This window comes from Salmo salar, chromosome 20, assembly GCF_965601325.2.
Source record: "Salmo salar chromosome 20, fSalSal1, whole genome shotgun sequence".
In the NCBI taxonomy this organism is placed as follows: Eukaryota; Metazoa; Chordata; class Actinopteri; order Salmoniformes; family Salmonidae; genus Salmo; species Salmo salar.
In genome coordinates, this window is record NC_138310.1 from 29622427 (window position 1) to 29638803 (window position 16377).

At 42.6% G+C, this 16377-nt stretch overlaps 2 protein-coding genes across 4 annotated transcripts; both read left to right on the forward strand.

The window, feature by feature from the left end:
• The first annotated feature begins 844 nt into the window (after positions 1–844).
• si:dkey-190g11.3 (adenine nucleotide translocase lysine N-methyltransferase) lies at positions 845–4016 on the forward strand. The gene is made up of 6 exons (XM_014161592.3): positions 845–1102; positions 1772–1962; positions 2795–2899; positions 3188–3328; positions 3408–3458; positions 3667–4016. The coding sequence occupies exons 2-6, from the start codon at positions 1792–1794 to the stop codon at positions 3835–3837; spliced, it is 639 nt and encodes a 212-aa protein (XP_014017067.1). The 5' UTR covers positions 845–1102; positions 1772–1791; the 3' UTR covers positions 3838–4016.
• A 3344-nt stretch (positions 4017–7360) lies between these two features.
• Positions 7361–12891, forward strand: plk2b (polo-like kinase 2b (Drosophila)). 3 transcript variants are annotated; one of them, XR_014381828.1, is made up of 14 exons: positions 7361–7594; positions 7758–7865; positions 8007–8123; positions 8353–8482; positions 8667–8850; positions 8975–9173; positions 9345–9492; positions 9760–9857; positions 10042–10255; positions 10461–10620; positions 10928–11057; positions 11356–11466; positions 11801–12447; positions 12608–12891. XR_014381828.1 is itself a non-coding variant. In XM_014161414.3 (13 exons), exons 1-13 carry the CDS (start codon positions 7403–7405, stop codon positions 11990–11992), a joined length of 1983 nt encoding a protein of 660 aa, XP_014016889.1. In that variant the 5' UTR covers positions 7361–7402; the 3' UTR covers positions 11993–12891. The 3 variants fall into 3 exon arrangements, 2 of the variants coding, with proteins under 2 accessions (XP_014016889.1, XP_014016890.1); XM_014161414.3 differs by having other exon boundaries at positions 11801–12891; XM_014161415.3 differs by having other exon boundaries at positions 10464–10620; positions 11801–12891.
• Positions 12892–16377: the final 3486 nt, after the last annotated feature.

Consider the following 16377-nt stretch of genomic DNA (forward strand, 5'->3'; position numbering starts at 1 on the left):
TTCTAAGTGACCCCAAACTTTTGAACGGTAGTGTATATATGGATGTCGATTAAGGCAGCCCCCGCACCTCTCTGATTCAGAGGGGTTGGGTTAAATGCGGAAGACACATTTCAGTTGAAGGCATTCAGTTGTACAACTGACTAGGTGTCCCCCTTTCCATTTCCAATATAAAATAATATGTCATCATAGTCAACAGCCCCTCCACATTTCATTCAGCCCATATATCCTCTGTGCCAGGCTCCCATGGCTACTGTTCTAGACAACTGGACCGCACCTGTTCTCTGTTGCTATTTCTAGTCTGACTCGCCTGAGTGTCAGTCTGTTTGTGCTTTCATGCCACCTCCCTGTCACTCATGGCCATGACAAACAATGCCAGCAATGGAGTTGGCAAGAGTACAAACCATTCTGGGACCAGGCTATCCCATGGTTACTATTGTGATCAACTAGACCACACCTAATCTATGTTGCTATTTCTTACAGTCCTGAGGAGAACAAAATGCTGGGAGGAATCAGGTTGTCAGACTAGTCTGAGTTAAGGTCACAATAACCTTCTGTATTTTTCACATGCCATTATGATAATAGGCTGAATCTACTGCACACCCAAAGCTGATTTGTGAATGTACTGCAGACAAAAGGCAAAACTGGAGAAACAGGAAAAAGTCTCTGCGCATTTCCAGTGCCATTATGAAAATAAATATGACTTTGAAGTCTTCCATGTTGCCCTATAAAGCCTAATTCATTTGGCCTACATCAGACTAGATTGTGTTATGTAAATATATAAGTGTTTCAGTCAATATATCTAATTAAAATGTTATATTGGGTTACTTAACGACACTACCAGACACAACAAAGGTTACATAATGAGATAGGCAATTTCATTGGCTGTAGCGTGGCCACTACGCATTCTTTAGTTGTTGGTAACCTCAGTTATGGAAAGCAAATTACCTATCCATGTACCAGGAACAGATTTGATTGGGTGTGTTATTTATTAATGACTCATGGGCGAGAATTAAGCGTCTGGCCTTTTGATTGATGTCTACTGACCGCCTGGATGGCTCATTGACCTATAAAATAAGGGATTGCTGAGACGGGGGCGCTTCAGGTAGGTCGCAGTTGCAAAGCCTAATGTGCGTGTTTTACTAAATTGTAGCCTATTTGTGCAACATTTGTGCAATTATCTTAAGTAACCAATTTATGTCGTGAAATAATATTACAACACATGTTTTCTCGTCTCCAAATGTGTCTGCAAAATGTTCTATAAAACATACATAGGCTTACAGAATCAACGTGTATAACATATGTGGGAAATATCTTGCGAAACATCTTGGGTAATGATCAACTCACCAATATTAACGCATGCATTGATATAGTAGCAGGTTCGCTTTGAAAAATTGTTATGTTTGAAAAGATTTTGATGACTGAAGTTTCGTAAACAAAAGTTTTCTAGAAAGTGCTTTGCACGATCATATAACACTATGGCACCCTCTGCTGGGGGCTTCAATCCTTGCATGTCTATTTAACTACTTTATTAATTGTCGATGTCTTTGATACGTTGCAAATGTCAATATCAGAGAAACTATATTTGCATTGCGTTACAACTACTTTGAATACCGGTAACAACTTTTGTGTTCAGGTATTTATTTATGATTGTGTCAAAAATAAACAATGAATCAAGACATTAAGCCTATCCCTGTCTACCTGACTGTTGCCTCTGCTGTTTTGATTGGCCTAGTACAGTACAAATATGAATGCTAACCACTGCTTTATGTAGCCTAATAGAGACAGTTTATCATGGAGGACTCCACAGAATTCATTCTCCAGGATCAAGGCTCCAGGATGGTCCATAGCAGTAAGGACAACCCCATCCTGACAGTTGCTACTGGGGCTTTGCTCGCTGGCCTCTACGGGATGTGGACTATGTTTGCCCTTCCTGGCTTCCGCAAAGTGCCAAGAAGACTCAAGGTACATCTCATGTGCTCAGGAAGGGCATTGAAATCAATAAACAGTAATACTCTTAAGAATGCTTTGCTGCTTGTCTTGGAATGCTCCGTGTGTGTTTCATGGAGCTTTCAAATTGAGAAAGGGGTGTATGTGGTAAGTCAAATATTTTTGACGTTTTTTTTCAGATGTTTTTTCCAATTACGCCATGATGCAGTGTTTTTGATTAATAGATCCTGTGCTACTCTCTTCACCATCAGTTCATCATCATCAGACAAGAGCACTTTATCGTCAGGCACAGTTGATCACGAATTGGGGTAATACAAACCAAGGGATTTGGGGGGGGGGGGGGGGGGGTCAGGGCCATAAAGAATAGAAGATAGATTGGATCGCCCACATCTTAACAACCCTTTGTATGAATGTCTTTGCTGGGCCTTGTCTTGTCTTGGCTGGGTCATTGATGTCTCCATATTGTATGTGCAAGGCCCTTTGCAAGGCTTTTTCCACCTATGCAGCTGAATTGTTGACATTAGCCAGTCTCCATTCAATCCCCTTGCCTTAGTTTTTGTTACAGTAGTGCTGTATTAGTCTACAACTGTAAAACCCCAAGGGATAAGTATGTCCTACCTGAACCAATTAAGGTGATATACAACTCAGTGGCGTCTCCCACATACCCCGTCTCCTAGCCTGAGGCCCAGTCTGTTTGTGCTACATGCCAACTTCTTGTCAATCGATGTCATGTTTGGCTGGACAATGACCAATGGAGTTAGAAAAAATACAATCAATTCTGGGATCAGGCTAACTGTCTCCCATATTATGGCCAATATTATTGACTGGCAAAATTATTTTCATACAGGTGCCTTACCTGCCCTCGAGTAAAGCTCAGATCGTAAACGCCATGCAGCTGCTGGAGGGACGCAGAGGCCAACTAGTTGATCTGGGATCAGGAGACGGGAGACTGGTGAGTTGGCTCTGGTGAAATAAAACTCTCTGCTATGAACAGTAGAGGCTGTGTTCCAAATAGCACCCTCTGCCCTATATTGTGTACTTCTTAGTGGACTATATAGGGAATAAGATGCCATTTGGGACACATACTGAGTCTGACACTTACATTTCTCTCTGTTCTAGCAAGGCATTTTGTGTGGCGAGGACAACAAGCAACAGACAAATTATAGTGGAGTCACTCTTTTGCTGCAGTGAAGTTATAGGTAGTTGTATGACTCAACTTCCCTCTACCTTCTTGTCTTAGGTGTTTGCTGCCTACTCTGTTGGCCTCCAGTGTACTGGATTTGAGATCAACTCCATGTTGCTGGCATATGCTAGAGTGAAGGCACGCTGGACAGGAGTACCACCCAGCCAGGCAAACTTTGTCAACAAAGACTTCTGGAAGGTACAGTATAGTTCTTCAACATTGTGTTTATTAGACACATACTCTTTACTAAATGAGTTTTCTCTCTTTCATTTGATAGACTGATTTGTCAAACTACAACAACGTGACTGTATTCCTAGCCCCAGGATTGGTAAGTGTTCTATCCATGCAAGGCCTCTGCACAGCAAAAACAATTCCTGCTCTTATAATACGATTAGTTCTACAATTAGATTTTTAATAACTAAATTATATTCAAATAGTCTTAACTCAGAAATGATTGGGTGTGATGGATCATTTGACAAGAGATTGTTGCTCTGATTGGTTGATGACTAAAACCAGCCTCTTTGATTGGTCCTCAGATGGAGGTGCTGGGTGAGAAGCTTCTGAGGGAGCTTCCTGATGACGCGCGTGTCATCGCCTGCCGCTTCCCCTTCCCCCAGTGGCCCCACCGAGCCTCGCAGGGAGACGGCCTCGACCAGGCCTGGGCCTATGACATCAGCACTGTACGCTCAGCCCTGGGCCAGGCATGACCGGATGACCTTATACTGTGCATCGATGACTGGATTAATTCTAATGTCATTCACTGGTTCACACCAAATCCAATATATGCTAATTAACACCCCAATCAAACCACAAACCCAGTATCGCCAACTGCTTCTGTCTTTGTTTACATTTTGTTTTTTGATTTATTCAAAATTCTAAAGGCACTCGCACATCTCAGCTATCTTTTTTGCAGGTACATGGTAACAGTTGAACAAGATGAGAAAAAAGAAGAAACCTGCACACTGCTCTTGATAGTATCACTGCTCTTTAATAAGCTTTACATATCGGCCTCAAGGCCTTCCTCAGAGCTTTTGTGAGTTAAAAAAAATGTTTTTACACCCTTATGTAGACCTAGCTCCACCCACATCCGTTCAATGCATTGAATGGGATTGGAGTTGAGGGAAAATTATTAGAATATTTATGAAATGCACATTGTTATATTTGGTAACGCTTACTTAAGTGTTTACATAAAACATATCAAACACGTCTGTAAAACCACAATGAGGACATCGACCCATCAAGCAAGTTTTCATAAATCATTGGTTACAGCGCAAGAAAAACATCAGAGTAATTTGAAATGGTGGCATTAATTCATGTTCACATTTACAACATAACGTATAAAGGCATTTCATCATTAAGACCTTTAGGAAATAATGTCTGGAGGGTGAAAATCCCCAAACATTCTCTTTTGCTCAGAGTATTATTAATATCACCTCCCCTGTCTGATATCTTAACTTCCTCTATGCCACAAAATCTAAAGGTAGAAGTGTCATGTTTTTGGTCTTTAAAATGTACTGTGACTAAATTATACCTGTCGTTTCTCCTGATTGAACTTTTATGTTCACTAATTGTCTGTTTGAGAGAACCAGAGGTTTTACCTACAGAACACAGCCCACATGGACATTTAATCATGTAAATAACATGGGTGGTAGAGCACGTAATAATGTCATTTATTTGAAACCATTTTCTTGTATGTGGGTGGCAGAAATATTCACACTTCATCATATTGTTGCACTGTGCACAACCTCAGCATTTATAGTTACCATTCGGAAGAGGGCGTTAAAGAGCCCGGCTCATTTTCTTTTGTGGCTGGCAGTTGGCATGGACCAATTTCTCACGGAAATTTCTACTTCCTATATACAATAAACCGTGGATTGTTAAATTCAGTTGGCAAAGCTGGGTCCGATGATAAAACATACCAGTGTTTCATGACAGCATCTCCCACTCTGCGCCAGTTCAAAGTACATGTGGAGGTGAACATTACAGTGTTCTTTAGCTTTAGTGGGTCTTTTTTGTAGCAGTTCATCTCGTGTTTTTGCTAATGCCAAATTAAGAGCTTCATCCACACATTGTAATACTAGCAAGAGCAGTTTGTTGATTTATTGAACAATATATGAAGGGTGAGCTGTGTGCCAAGCTTCATTGGTCAAATGTAAAGGAAGGGAATTATAAACATGTCCTTACACTGTAATTAAACCAGGTGCCAGATACTGTATGTCCTGTGAGAACAAATATGCAGAGCATTTGAAGTAATTATGTAAATGAGTCTTTCCCACTGTGGTGTGAAAGGAAGGTTGCAAACTGTGAGAGAAATTAATACAATTCTATTTTCTGGATGATGTTGACAATGTTTTTTGTTCCCAGCTGGGTTATTGTCTTATAAAATGTCCATTCTGTAGGCCTAGTCATTTTCACTTCCACTGAGTTGCAGGAGGCTACTATGGAAAAAGCTAGAAAAGCATTAGTTATCCAAGCTGATCACTGTACTGGCCAGTGCACATTGATATAGAGATTAGAGCAGGACATACAGTAGAGAGCCCAGCATTTGTCTGACTTCATATCATATCATCCCCACTCTAACTTAAAAGGCGCGTTAGTTGTATTGTCTTTCCACATGCCAAGCAGGCAGGAGAGAGCAGAGGAACAGTAGTAGACCGGTGAGGGAAACATGGGCAAATTCTTAAGCCAACTCCTGTTTAGATATGGAGAGGGTGGGGGCTTTGCATGTCCCATGTGCATGTCTCCCCCCTTAGTCAGCAGACAGAAGCAGTCACACAGGAGGTGGGAAGGTTTGTGCATCCCAAATGGCACCCAATTTCTTATATAGTGCATTACTTTTTACCAGGGCCCATCGGTATCTTGTCAAAAGTAGTGTGCTATGTAGGGAATAGGGTGCCATTTGGAAATCAAGGCAGCACACGGTCTCCACTGGGAGCCTGGGTCAATGTGATCATAACCCACAGATCTAAAGCCTGCCGAGGGCTCTGCTGTACACCACAAAGTACCCATGGCTGTGCCCAGGAACTATGGTAATCTGCTCTGACACACTGGCAGATCGTAAAACTGTATTCCAACCTGGAGGACTGTAAAATAACCACCTGATGGTGCTAGAACCTCAAATGAAAATCAGAGTGGCAGAAAGCCACAGTTGTATTAATTTACACTCACAATTTTGTAGCATTTCTATGCGCTGTAGCAATGTATATGATTTTACAACACATACTGCTGTGTCTAACTCTGAATGTTCGGCTATGGAAAGCCAACTGACATTTACTCCTGAGGTGCTGACCTGTTGCACCCTCTACAAACACTGTGATTATTATTATTATCTGACCCTTCTGGTCATCTATGAACATTTAAACATCTTGGCCATGTACTGTTATAATCTCAACCCTGCACAGCCAGAAGAGGACTGGCCACCCCTCAGAGCCTGATTCCTCTCTAGGTTTCTTCCTAGGTTCCTGCCTTTCTAGGGAGTTTTTCCTAGACCCCATGCTTCTACATGGGGCAGCAGGTAGCCTTGTGGTTAGAGTGTTGGGCCAGTAACAGAAAGGTTGCTAGATCGAATCCCCAAGGTAAATATCTGTCGTTCTGCCCCTGAACAAGGCAGTTAACCCATGGTTCCTAGGCTGTCGTTGTAAATAAGAATTTGTTCTTAACTGACTTGCCTAGTTAAATAAATAAATACACTTCTGCATTGCTTGCTGTTTGGGGTTTTAGGCTGGGTTTCTGTATAGCACTTTGTGACATCGGCTGATGTAAAAAGGGCTTTATTAATACATTTGATTGATTAATACTGTACATACAGAAAACATGATTTAACCATTTGGTTTTCATCACTGATTCACCCAACTATCAGATTTGATTAGTTGTTATCAAGATTTTGCTTGTGCTTGATATAATTGTGAATATTATGTGACACTGTCCCACACCTTGACACTGAGTATATGGTGTTGATGATGATGTAATGGTAATGCAGATTATAATGATGATGATTATTAATATTTAGCGTTGCAAGATTGGGTAAATATTTTTCATTTTATCCAAGCCTTTTCCTTTATCGTAAGCATATGAACATCAGTCATTAACATGCCAGGCCTCACTGTGAGGGAGCTCTACCGGACCTCTAGAGTGACGTCGTCCAGCCAGCCAGCCAGACAAAGGGGCGGGGCCTACGATATCATTCTGGCTAGTCAATGAGACCAGGCTGCATATAAACCCAAGCACTCTTGACTGCATTCAGAGTACGAGCAGCGAAGTCATCACCTCGCTATGGAATTACTGAGGAATATCTCTCAACAGCCAACGAATAGTAACAGGATGTATGAGCCCAACCAACCCGGGTCCTGTGAACTGCGGAGAAAGAGAACTGAGGACCACGGTCATGCACCTGCAGAGATGTCGAAGATTATCACGGATCCTGCCACCGGGAAATGTTACTGCCGTGGGAAAGTTCTGGGAAAGGTAGCCATCAGTGAATTACAGCAAAACGCAAATTACGCAAAGACAATATGGTTCTTTATAAGTGTCTACTTTGGGAATAGTACGCTGTTATTCCAAAGCATGGACACGTTAGAGGAACCTGGTAAATATGATTATCAATATGATTGTGTTATTTTCTTTTCAGGGAGGTTTCGCCAAGTGCTATGAGATGACCGACCTGTCTACGAGTAAAGTTTATGCAGCGAAAATTATTCCCCACACGCGCGTCTCCAAACCGCACCAACGGGAAAAGGTAAGAGCGCGCACCACTATGCATCATGTATTATAATGCCTATATAGATTGAAACTGAATGTCCAGGACTTTTGGATAATTAATTAATTAATTAATTAATTAATTGCTTTTAATAATCACTATGATATATCTTCTCCATAGATTGACAGGGAAATCGAGCTACACAGAGTTCTCCACCATAAACACATCGTGCACTTTTACCATCATTTCGAGGATAAAGATAACATCTACATCCTCCTGGAATACTGCAGTAGAAGAGTGAGTGTTAACCGCTACACTTGAATACGAAGCCTTTATTACTGAACTGGACTGAGAAATTCCTGCATACAGTAGCAGCACCTCAAAACTACAGCCCTTACTGGGCAGCAGAAATAAAATGGGGAAACAGAAAATAATCCCATCTCTGGCTAATGTGAAAGAGATGTTCTTATTTTCCATAGACTGCCTTGACTGATCTAATATTTATTCCCATCTTATCTTTGTACAGTCTTTGGCACATATCCTGAAGGCACGCAAAGTGCTCACAGAGCCTGAAGTGCGATACTACCTCCGTCAGATCGTCTCAGGGCTGAAGTACCTGCATGAACAAGAGATCCTACACAGAGACCTCAAACTTGGTAAGCATCTATGGCAAGAGACACAATAGAAGCCAGAGTCGTTATCATTCAATCGGCTTTGCCAAGCACTATGCAGAGGGATTCAAACCTGCAACCTACACCTGTCAATCTGTAAACCAACCACTTTATGTTATTGATGACTCAGTAAAAGGTATAATATTAGTAATCTTCTTCTCCCCCCTAGGTAACTTCTTTGTGAGTGAGTCGATGGAGCTGAAGGTGGGAGATTTTGGGCTGGCTGCCAAGCTAGAGCCTGCTGGGAACAGGAGGAAGACCATCTGTGGGACTCCCAACTACCTGTCCCCTGAGGTGCTCAACAAGCAGGGCCACGGCTGTGAGTCAGACGTCTGGGCCCTGGGTTGTGTCATGTGAGTACATTTTATTTTATTTCGAGTTTTTTGTCAATAGACATCGCTGTAAAATTCCATTCCATATGTAAATACACTGTTATGCCAACCAGTCACCAACCAAGTCTCCCCCTCCGTTCTCCAGGTACACCATGCTCCTGGGCAGACCCCCGTTCGAGACCACCAATCTGAAGGAGACGTACAGGTGTATACGGGAGGCGCGTTACTCCCTGCCCTCCTCCCTGTCGCCCCAGGCCAAACAGCTCATCTCCAGCCTCCTGGCCAAGGCCCCGGAGGACAGACCTCACCTGGACCACATACTGCGCCATGACTTCTTCTCACAGGTGAGTTAGCTAGCCCTCACTCAGCCTCTCTCTCTTGCTCTCTCTGTACCGTATGGAGCATGAGACTGCAAATCTCATTTTGTTTTAACATTCTGTTTCCTACTTATGATATGATTATTCGTCTATCTGCACCTTTTCATTCTCCTAACATCTCTCTCTCCCTCCTTCCAGGGTTTCGTGCCAGAGCGTCTTCCTGCTAGTTGCTGCCACTCCGCTCCAGAGTTCCACGTCTCCAGCCCTGCCAAGAGCTTCTTCAAGAAGGCCGCGGCTGCCCTTTTCGGCGGGAAGAGAGACAAGGTCAAATACTACGAGACTCTGAGTGAGTATATCAATCATTCTCCTCATAAGACAGCCTTAGCCAATGTCGCCAATTATTAAATCAGTTAGTACTTGTTTACCTCATAAAATGATATTATACAATGTTGCTAATTAACAAGTGGTGATTAAAGCTGTGGTGTCGTAAATCCACTGATGTATCATGAGCATTTTTGGCAGATTTCCTATCTAACCACACATCTGGTATGAATGAGAGGCTGCAGGGTGAGGCCATCCAGAATATTTGCTGACTGTGTGTTGTCTCTGGTAGATAAACTCACCAAAGAGGAAGAGGAGATCTACAAGCTTCGACATGATCTAAAGAAGACGGTTATCAGCCAGCAGCAGCAGAGCAAACAGATGACTGAGGTGAGAAGCTCATCACTCTCTATTTGACCATGATAGTCATGATGAAATAAAATAGAAAGTCAAGTTAGGGGAGTAGTGAGAAGTCAGGTTATGGAAAAGCAATTGTATGAGGAAATACTGAATCATGATAAAGGAAAGTGTGAGGCCATGTTATTTAACCCCTCCCTCTTTCTCCTCACCTCAGGATGGAAGGCCACCGTCACCATCTGCTGGGAGGCCTGTCGCCCTGGCAACAGAGGGCCTGCCCCCGACGACGCGAGACACCATCCGGCTTATTGTCAGGGGCAGTCTGGGTAGCTGCAGCAGCAGTAGTGAATGTCTTGAGGACAGCACCACTGGCAGTGTGGCTGAGACAATCACCAGCGTTCTCAGAGGATGCCTGGAAAACATGCCCAAAGGTAAGCCTAATGCACTTATAATCCTGGAGATGAGACATGAGTTTGTTGAAATAAGGCAGGTACAGTGTAATTATACTGTAGTACTTACTACCATGTAAAGAAATGAATTCAACACCAATTTAAGTTAATATCATAAAGTGGGACTCCCTTTGTTATTGCATATGGTTGAATTTTGTTTTAATCACAACTACCTTTCTGTCTCTAGCAGATGACATCCCCAATGGGACAGAGTGCAGTAACCTGCAGTGGGTCACTAAGTGGGTGGACTACTCCAACAAGTATGGCTTTGGCTACCAGCTCTCAGACCACATAGTGGGCGTTCTGTTCAACAACGGGACACACATGAGCCTCCTCGCAGATAAGAAGTGCGTACTCTGTTCTCTTTATCACACATCACTCAGACCTTAGTTGGAGATTGTTTAGGCTCTATGGGTTTTAACATTCAGCTGTCAGATTGAACATCAAAGTGCTTGATGGGTGTAAATTAACAGAAGTGGAAAGTATTGCCGGCTTCAGATGTAAAAGTCAACAAAAAGTAAGCGACAGAGAAGGTCTTTTTGCTGTCATACTGATAAATACATGTTTGGCATGCATCTTGTCCTTCAGAAACCGGCAAGTGTTTATTTTGGTTGCTAACTCTCTTTTCCCTCTGTCTCTTCTCTCTGTCTGTAGGACTGTCCACTACTATGCAGAGTTGGGTCAGTGCTCTGTGTTCTCCACATCTGACGTGCCTGAGCACTTCGTAGGTCAGGTGACCGTCCTCAAGTACTTCGCCCACTACATGGAAGAGAACCTGATGGATGTAAGTCTAGCCTCTCCTCTCATCCTCTATTCCTCTCTTTTCCTTTCCTGTTGTTCCTATCTTTGACAATCTCTCTATTCTATCTATCCTGTCAGTAATTTCTTCCTACTGTTACCATTTCCCCCAAAAATCCTCCTTTCCTGTCCTTCCTCCCGGTCCTCCAATCTCCTTTCCTGCCCCCCTCTCCTTTCCTGTACTGCTCGCTCCCTCTGTCGTCTTTCTTCCCCTCCTCCTCTTTCCTTTTTCCTAGTCTTCTCTCAGTCTAATGATAAAACCTGTTCCTGTGTTTGCTGTGTAGGGTGGAGACCTGGTGAGCCAGCCAGACACGCACATGCCCAGACTCTACCTGCTGCAGTGGCTCAAGTCTGACCGTGCCCTCATGATGCTCTTCAACGACGGCACGTTTCAGGTAAACACACACATCATCACAGCCAAAATAGACATTACTCTCAACTAAGAAACACATAACAAAGTGCAGCTATGGTAAATCCACAGAACACTTCATGTAAATGCATGACACATACATCAGCTAACTATTCAAATCAGTTATTGTCTTCTATAGACTCATAGATATATTTTCAGATAAGAACCCAAATGTACTTATTCTACATTTCAGGCACACTGTTCATCAGTTTCCCAGGGGGGTCAAATATGAGACAATCTACAGTAATGTTGGTATTATGCTATTTGTTGTATTTTCAGTACTTTATCAAACCATATATATCCATATCTTTCTCTAACAGGTCAACTTCTACCACGACCACACCAAGATCATCCTGTGCACCCAGAGGGAGGAGTACATGCTGACATACATCAACGAGGAGCGTGTGTCCACCACCTTCAGGCTGAGCTCCCTGCTCACCTCCGGCTGCCCCGCAGACCTGCGCCAACGCATGGAGTACTCACTCAACATGCTGCTGCAGCGCTGCAACTGAACCAGGAAGCAGCACCACGCGGGGAACCGTTTATACAGCCGGACAGACTTCAGCATGCTACTGCAGCGCTGCAACTGAACCAGGAAGCAGCGGCAGGTGGTGGGACAGTGAATGGGGTCGGACCTGTGTAAAGCAATGGACTACTGATTGGTAACCTTTGCCAATCTATCAGCAGAGGTGCAGCTGAATCTGTATGGAGAGACTCTGGATAGGACAGTGTATTGAGCACAAGGACTTTGAACAGAAAAAGGGCGGATGTGTATGTTGATAATCGGAGGATAAGATGACTGGATGTTATGTTATGATGAGGGGATGGAGGTACGAATGTGAAAACCATCTGTTTTTGAGGAAGAGTGTGGAAGTGAAGAGGACAATAACACTGGGCTGGAACCAGATAAAACTGTTATGTTATTGTTATTTTTCTAATGAAAGTAGAACCATAAGGGCTGATGGATGCTTCAAACTCGGTCCTGGGGCCTCCCCTGGTGCACCTTTTTGTTTTTAGTCCCGAGCAATACACAGCTGATTCAAATAACCAATTCATCATCAAGCTTTGATTATTTGAATCAGCTGTGTAATGCTAGGGCAAAAAAACTAAACGTGGCCCCAGGGGAGGCCCCAGGACCGAGTTTGGGAAACCCTACACTAGAGGACTGTAATGTACACAGCACTTCTGCAGAGGGAGGGGAGGCTGTGTGTGGGGAGAAACAGTAGCTAACTTCAAACTGTGATTCATTCTCTGTGAGGACAGATGGACATGGCTGTTTGACTGTGAAGGAGGGGGAAGAATGATGTTGATCATACAAGAAGAGCCATTACACTGTTAGACATTGGAAAAAAATAACTTATTGTGTACAAAAGTGAAGTATTTAATAAATATACAACTTTTTCAAAAAATATGTTCTGTGATATGACTGAGTTATTGGGGTTTGCACATATCAAATGGTCTGTCTTTATTTCAAGCGTTTATGGTTGAATTGTGTTTTAAAGATTGCTATGAAATGGTTGCTATTCTTAGAGATACAATGAACTACCTGTCTTAGTGAAACTCTCCCCAGGTGTAAAACGTTTCCTGGGTGTTTTGATAAAGAACTTTGAAATACTGACAGAATGAATTCTACAACGCCTCAGGCAATACATTATACTTTAAACTCACTTGCATTAACATTCCTACAGTTACATTTTTACTAGTTTCCCATGTCAGCAGTTTCCAGCGCATTCACATGTCAGGGAACAGAGGATGGAGACTAGAGGGATGTAAGGGAGACGTGAGCGTCTGTTAAAGCACTTTGGTGAATTGAGGAAGCTTGACGAGGATTCAGAGTGCAGCACTGGTCAAAATTGACATTGGAGCTGGAAAATAACACAATACTTCTATTTCCTCACCGGAAATAGCTGCTTGAATTGGTTGTTGTGAGGGTGGATGGTAAAGGTATACGAAGGTAAGGCTGGATGAGGTTGAGGGTGGGTGGATGAGTGTAATGCTTGAGAATATACTGAATTTATACTTTCAGATTGTCCATTCTTTTGCTTTCTCAATTGATGGCCGTTCAAAATTGCTTTGTAAGGACAACCCCCCTTTTACAAAAACTCCCACTGTACCTAACATCATCACTACACTTTAGACTTATGGGTTACCACACCCAGTCTCAGGGATGTTAACTCTGGAAATGATTTTGGTCTCTACTGAGTTAGGTAAATCAGGTTTTAGTTTTCTTGCACCTTATTTGTGGAACAATCTTCAAAATGTTCTAAATGTGATGTTTTAGTGCCTCTGGGGCGATTGAGAAAGCTGATTGAGGACCTTATTACTGATAAATGAGTTTGTTTTTTATGACTGTTTTTCTTTCTGCTTGCATTTGGTATTTATATTTTGATATGTGTATATTCTGTCATTTCTGTAATTCAGGGCTCATCTGTAAAAGAGACCTTGGTGTCACTATGACTCCCTGATAAAATAATGGTTCAATTAATTAATTAAAATAAATGTAGTAAAATTATGCCACGGTAATTATTGCATCAGTGCTTGATGTTCCTGTTTGACTATTTAAGATCATCTTTCCCATAGAGATCCTATTGAATTACTAATTTGTAATTGTATGATATTTGCTTTCACCTTGTTTGACTTCGTATCCATAGAAACAGGTAGAGCTCGATCAAGAATTCTATTTCTATGGGAAGGACTTTGGTTACGTAAGAGAGAGACATACAGTCCTAGTGACAGCCTGGTCCTTGACGTGGTTCTCCCCGTCAGCCTGCCTCTGACCTCAGCTCTGCCTGTCTATTCATCTTCCCATTCTGTTCTGATGGGGCCTGTCCCTAGCTCACCCTCCATTTAAAATTCACAGATGTTCAGCATTGCATAGCATAGAATTGATGATAATGATAATGTAATAATAGCGTTTACTGAGATAGCGTTTTAACATTGAGCTGGATTAAATTTCCCACCATTTATTTATTCCCTTCCTGAAAAATGACTTGTCTGTTGTTGACAGGTTCTGTTATTAACAGCAGAGCCTGAGAGCGTCAGTGAACCATGAGGTATTCAGAGCTGAAAGTGGAGTGTCTTTAAAATGGTTGTCTTGTCAGCCAAGGCACTGAATCCTGTGTGTGTGTGTGTGTGTGTGTGTGTGTGTGTGTGTGTGTGTGTGTGTGTGTGGTGTGTGTGTGTGTGTGTGTGTGTGTGTGTGTGTGTGTGTGTGTGTGTGTGTGTGTGTGTGTGTGTGTGTGTGTGTGTGTGTGTGTGTGTGTGTGTGTGTGTGTGTGTGTGCGCGCGCGCGCGCGTGCGTGCGTGCGTGCTAAGAGAAATTATGTATACAGCGAACCTCAATTACTGTACATGATGCGTCATCTGCATTGATCGAATATCTTTGCCCCTCCAGGCATTATGTAAAGACAGGTTAAACATGTATTATCTTGGATATCCATCTTGAATGACTGTCTTTTTAAAATTGTACCCCATTTTTCTCCCCAATTTTGTGATATCCAATTACTAGTTACAATCTTGTCTCATCGCTGCAACTCTCCAATGGGCTTGGGAGAGGCGCCAAGCTGCACTGTTTCTTAACACACTGCCCGCTTAACCCAGAAGCCAGCTGCATCACTGTGTCGGAGGATCAAACCTCAGGCTGTAGTGGCACCTCAGCACTGCAATGTGCCACTCGGGATGCTTGAGTGACTGTCTTGAAGGTAAATTATACATGCTCCTCATACATAAACATGAACACACAACGAGACAAGGCAGGAAGTACAAGAGGAAGGAACAGGAATTATTTATGACACTTCCAGGTCTCAGTTCATGTGGTTTGACATCGACAGCCTCTGGAGTCGCTGGTTCCTTCGGTCAGAGTTACACAAATAAACTCCAAACGCTGACATCAAATGATGTGATGCATGCCATGCACGCCAAGACCAATATACCCCCTCTTCTCCACATCCAAACACATTTCAGGAGGTCGAACATCCTGCAGAAAAGGAATAGTACGTTGGATAGAATGGAAGGAGTTGCATGATACCACCTCAATGGTTGGCACAGATCTAGGATCAGTTGAGCGTCTTTCCATCCTAATCTCAACAATTAGAGGGTAAAATATCAATTTGACCATAGATCAGCTTCTAGAGGTACCTTAATCCAACTGTTATTGAGTCAGCATAAGAGACTGCCCGAGTTGCACAATCTTAGAGGATTTCTTAACCAACATTAATAATTTACAGCAGCCTAGCTCATTTAAAAATCCATTTAGATAGTGGAGTTCAGTCCTAACATAAAGACTAAGCTCAGAAGATGTTCTTGGGAGTGTCAGTGTCTGACAACAATCTGTTCACTTCAGATTATGCAGGTTCTTCAGCTTCTTCAAACACAAGCTGCTTCATGTAACATTATCAGCAGAGAGATCCTAACATGTGCACAGGCTTAGCAAGAGAATCTCTAAGCTAGGGTGCCAAAGGGGATCTTTCTCCCTCAACTATCGTCACAAAGTGTTTTTCTGGGCGAAAGTGTGACTCACAGCTTCTTTAAAGTAGCCTGTGTCACAAATAGAACAGTGTATTTTCATATGCTGCTACCCTAACTCCAAGATTACAGCTGCCTTTGGTAATGTTTAATTCACAAGTTCTGAGTCTTGGATTTTATACCGTATGATTATTGTTACAGTAAGTACCAAATGGGGAACATTACGTCAGTTCACAGTTGGAGTAACTTTCTTCCCCACAGTACACTCTTTTTTTTAAACTGGTAAGTGCACACTGAGGGAAGGAAGCAATTACTAAGTTCCTCTTTGCTGTATGTAACTGTACGTTCTTTGAACCAGAGCCACATATTTAGATGATAAATATAAGACTAAGCTTTGAACCAGACATGAACCTGTAAGTTTGTACCTATTCCA

What these genes read in the sequence shown, in the direction of transcription:
- plk2b (XM_014161414.3), top strand. Translation starts at nt 7,403, where the DNA reads ATGGAATTACTGAGGAATATCTCTCAACAGCCAACGAATAGTAACAGG. An exon ending in GCCATGACTTCTTCTCACAG is followed by an intron (nt 9,174 to 9,344) that starts GTGAGTTAGCTA and finishes CCCTCCTTCCAG; the next exon opens with GGTTTCGTGCCAGAGCGTCT. An exon ending in AGAGCAAACAGATGACTGAG is followed by an intron (nt 9,858 to 10,041) that starts GTGAGAAGCTCA and finishes TCCTCACCTCAG; the next exon opens with GATGGAAGGCCACCGTCACC.
- si:dkey-190g11.3 (XM_014161592.3), top strand. Translation starts at nt 1,792, where the DNA reads ATGGAGGACTCCACAGAATTCATTCTCCAGGATCAAGGCTCCAGGATG. An exon ending in AAGTGCCAAGAAGACTCAAG is followed by an intron (nt 1,963 to 2,794) that starts GTACATCTCATG and finishes ATTTTCATACAG; the next exon opens with GTGCCTTACCTGCCCTCGAG. An exon ending in TATTCCTAGCCCCAGGATTG is followed by an intron (nt 3,459 to 3,666) that starts GTAAGTGTTCTA and finishes ATTGGTCCTCAG; the next exon opens with ATGGAGGTGCTGGGTGAGAA.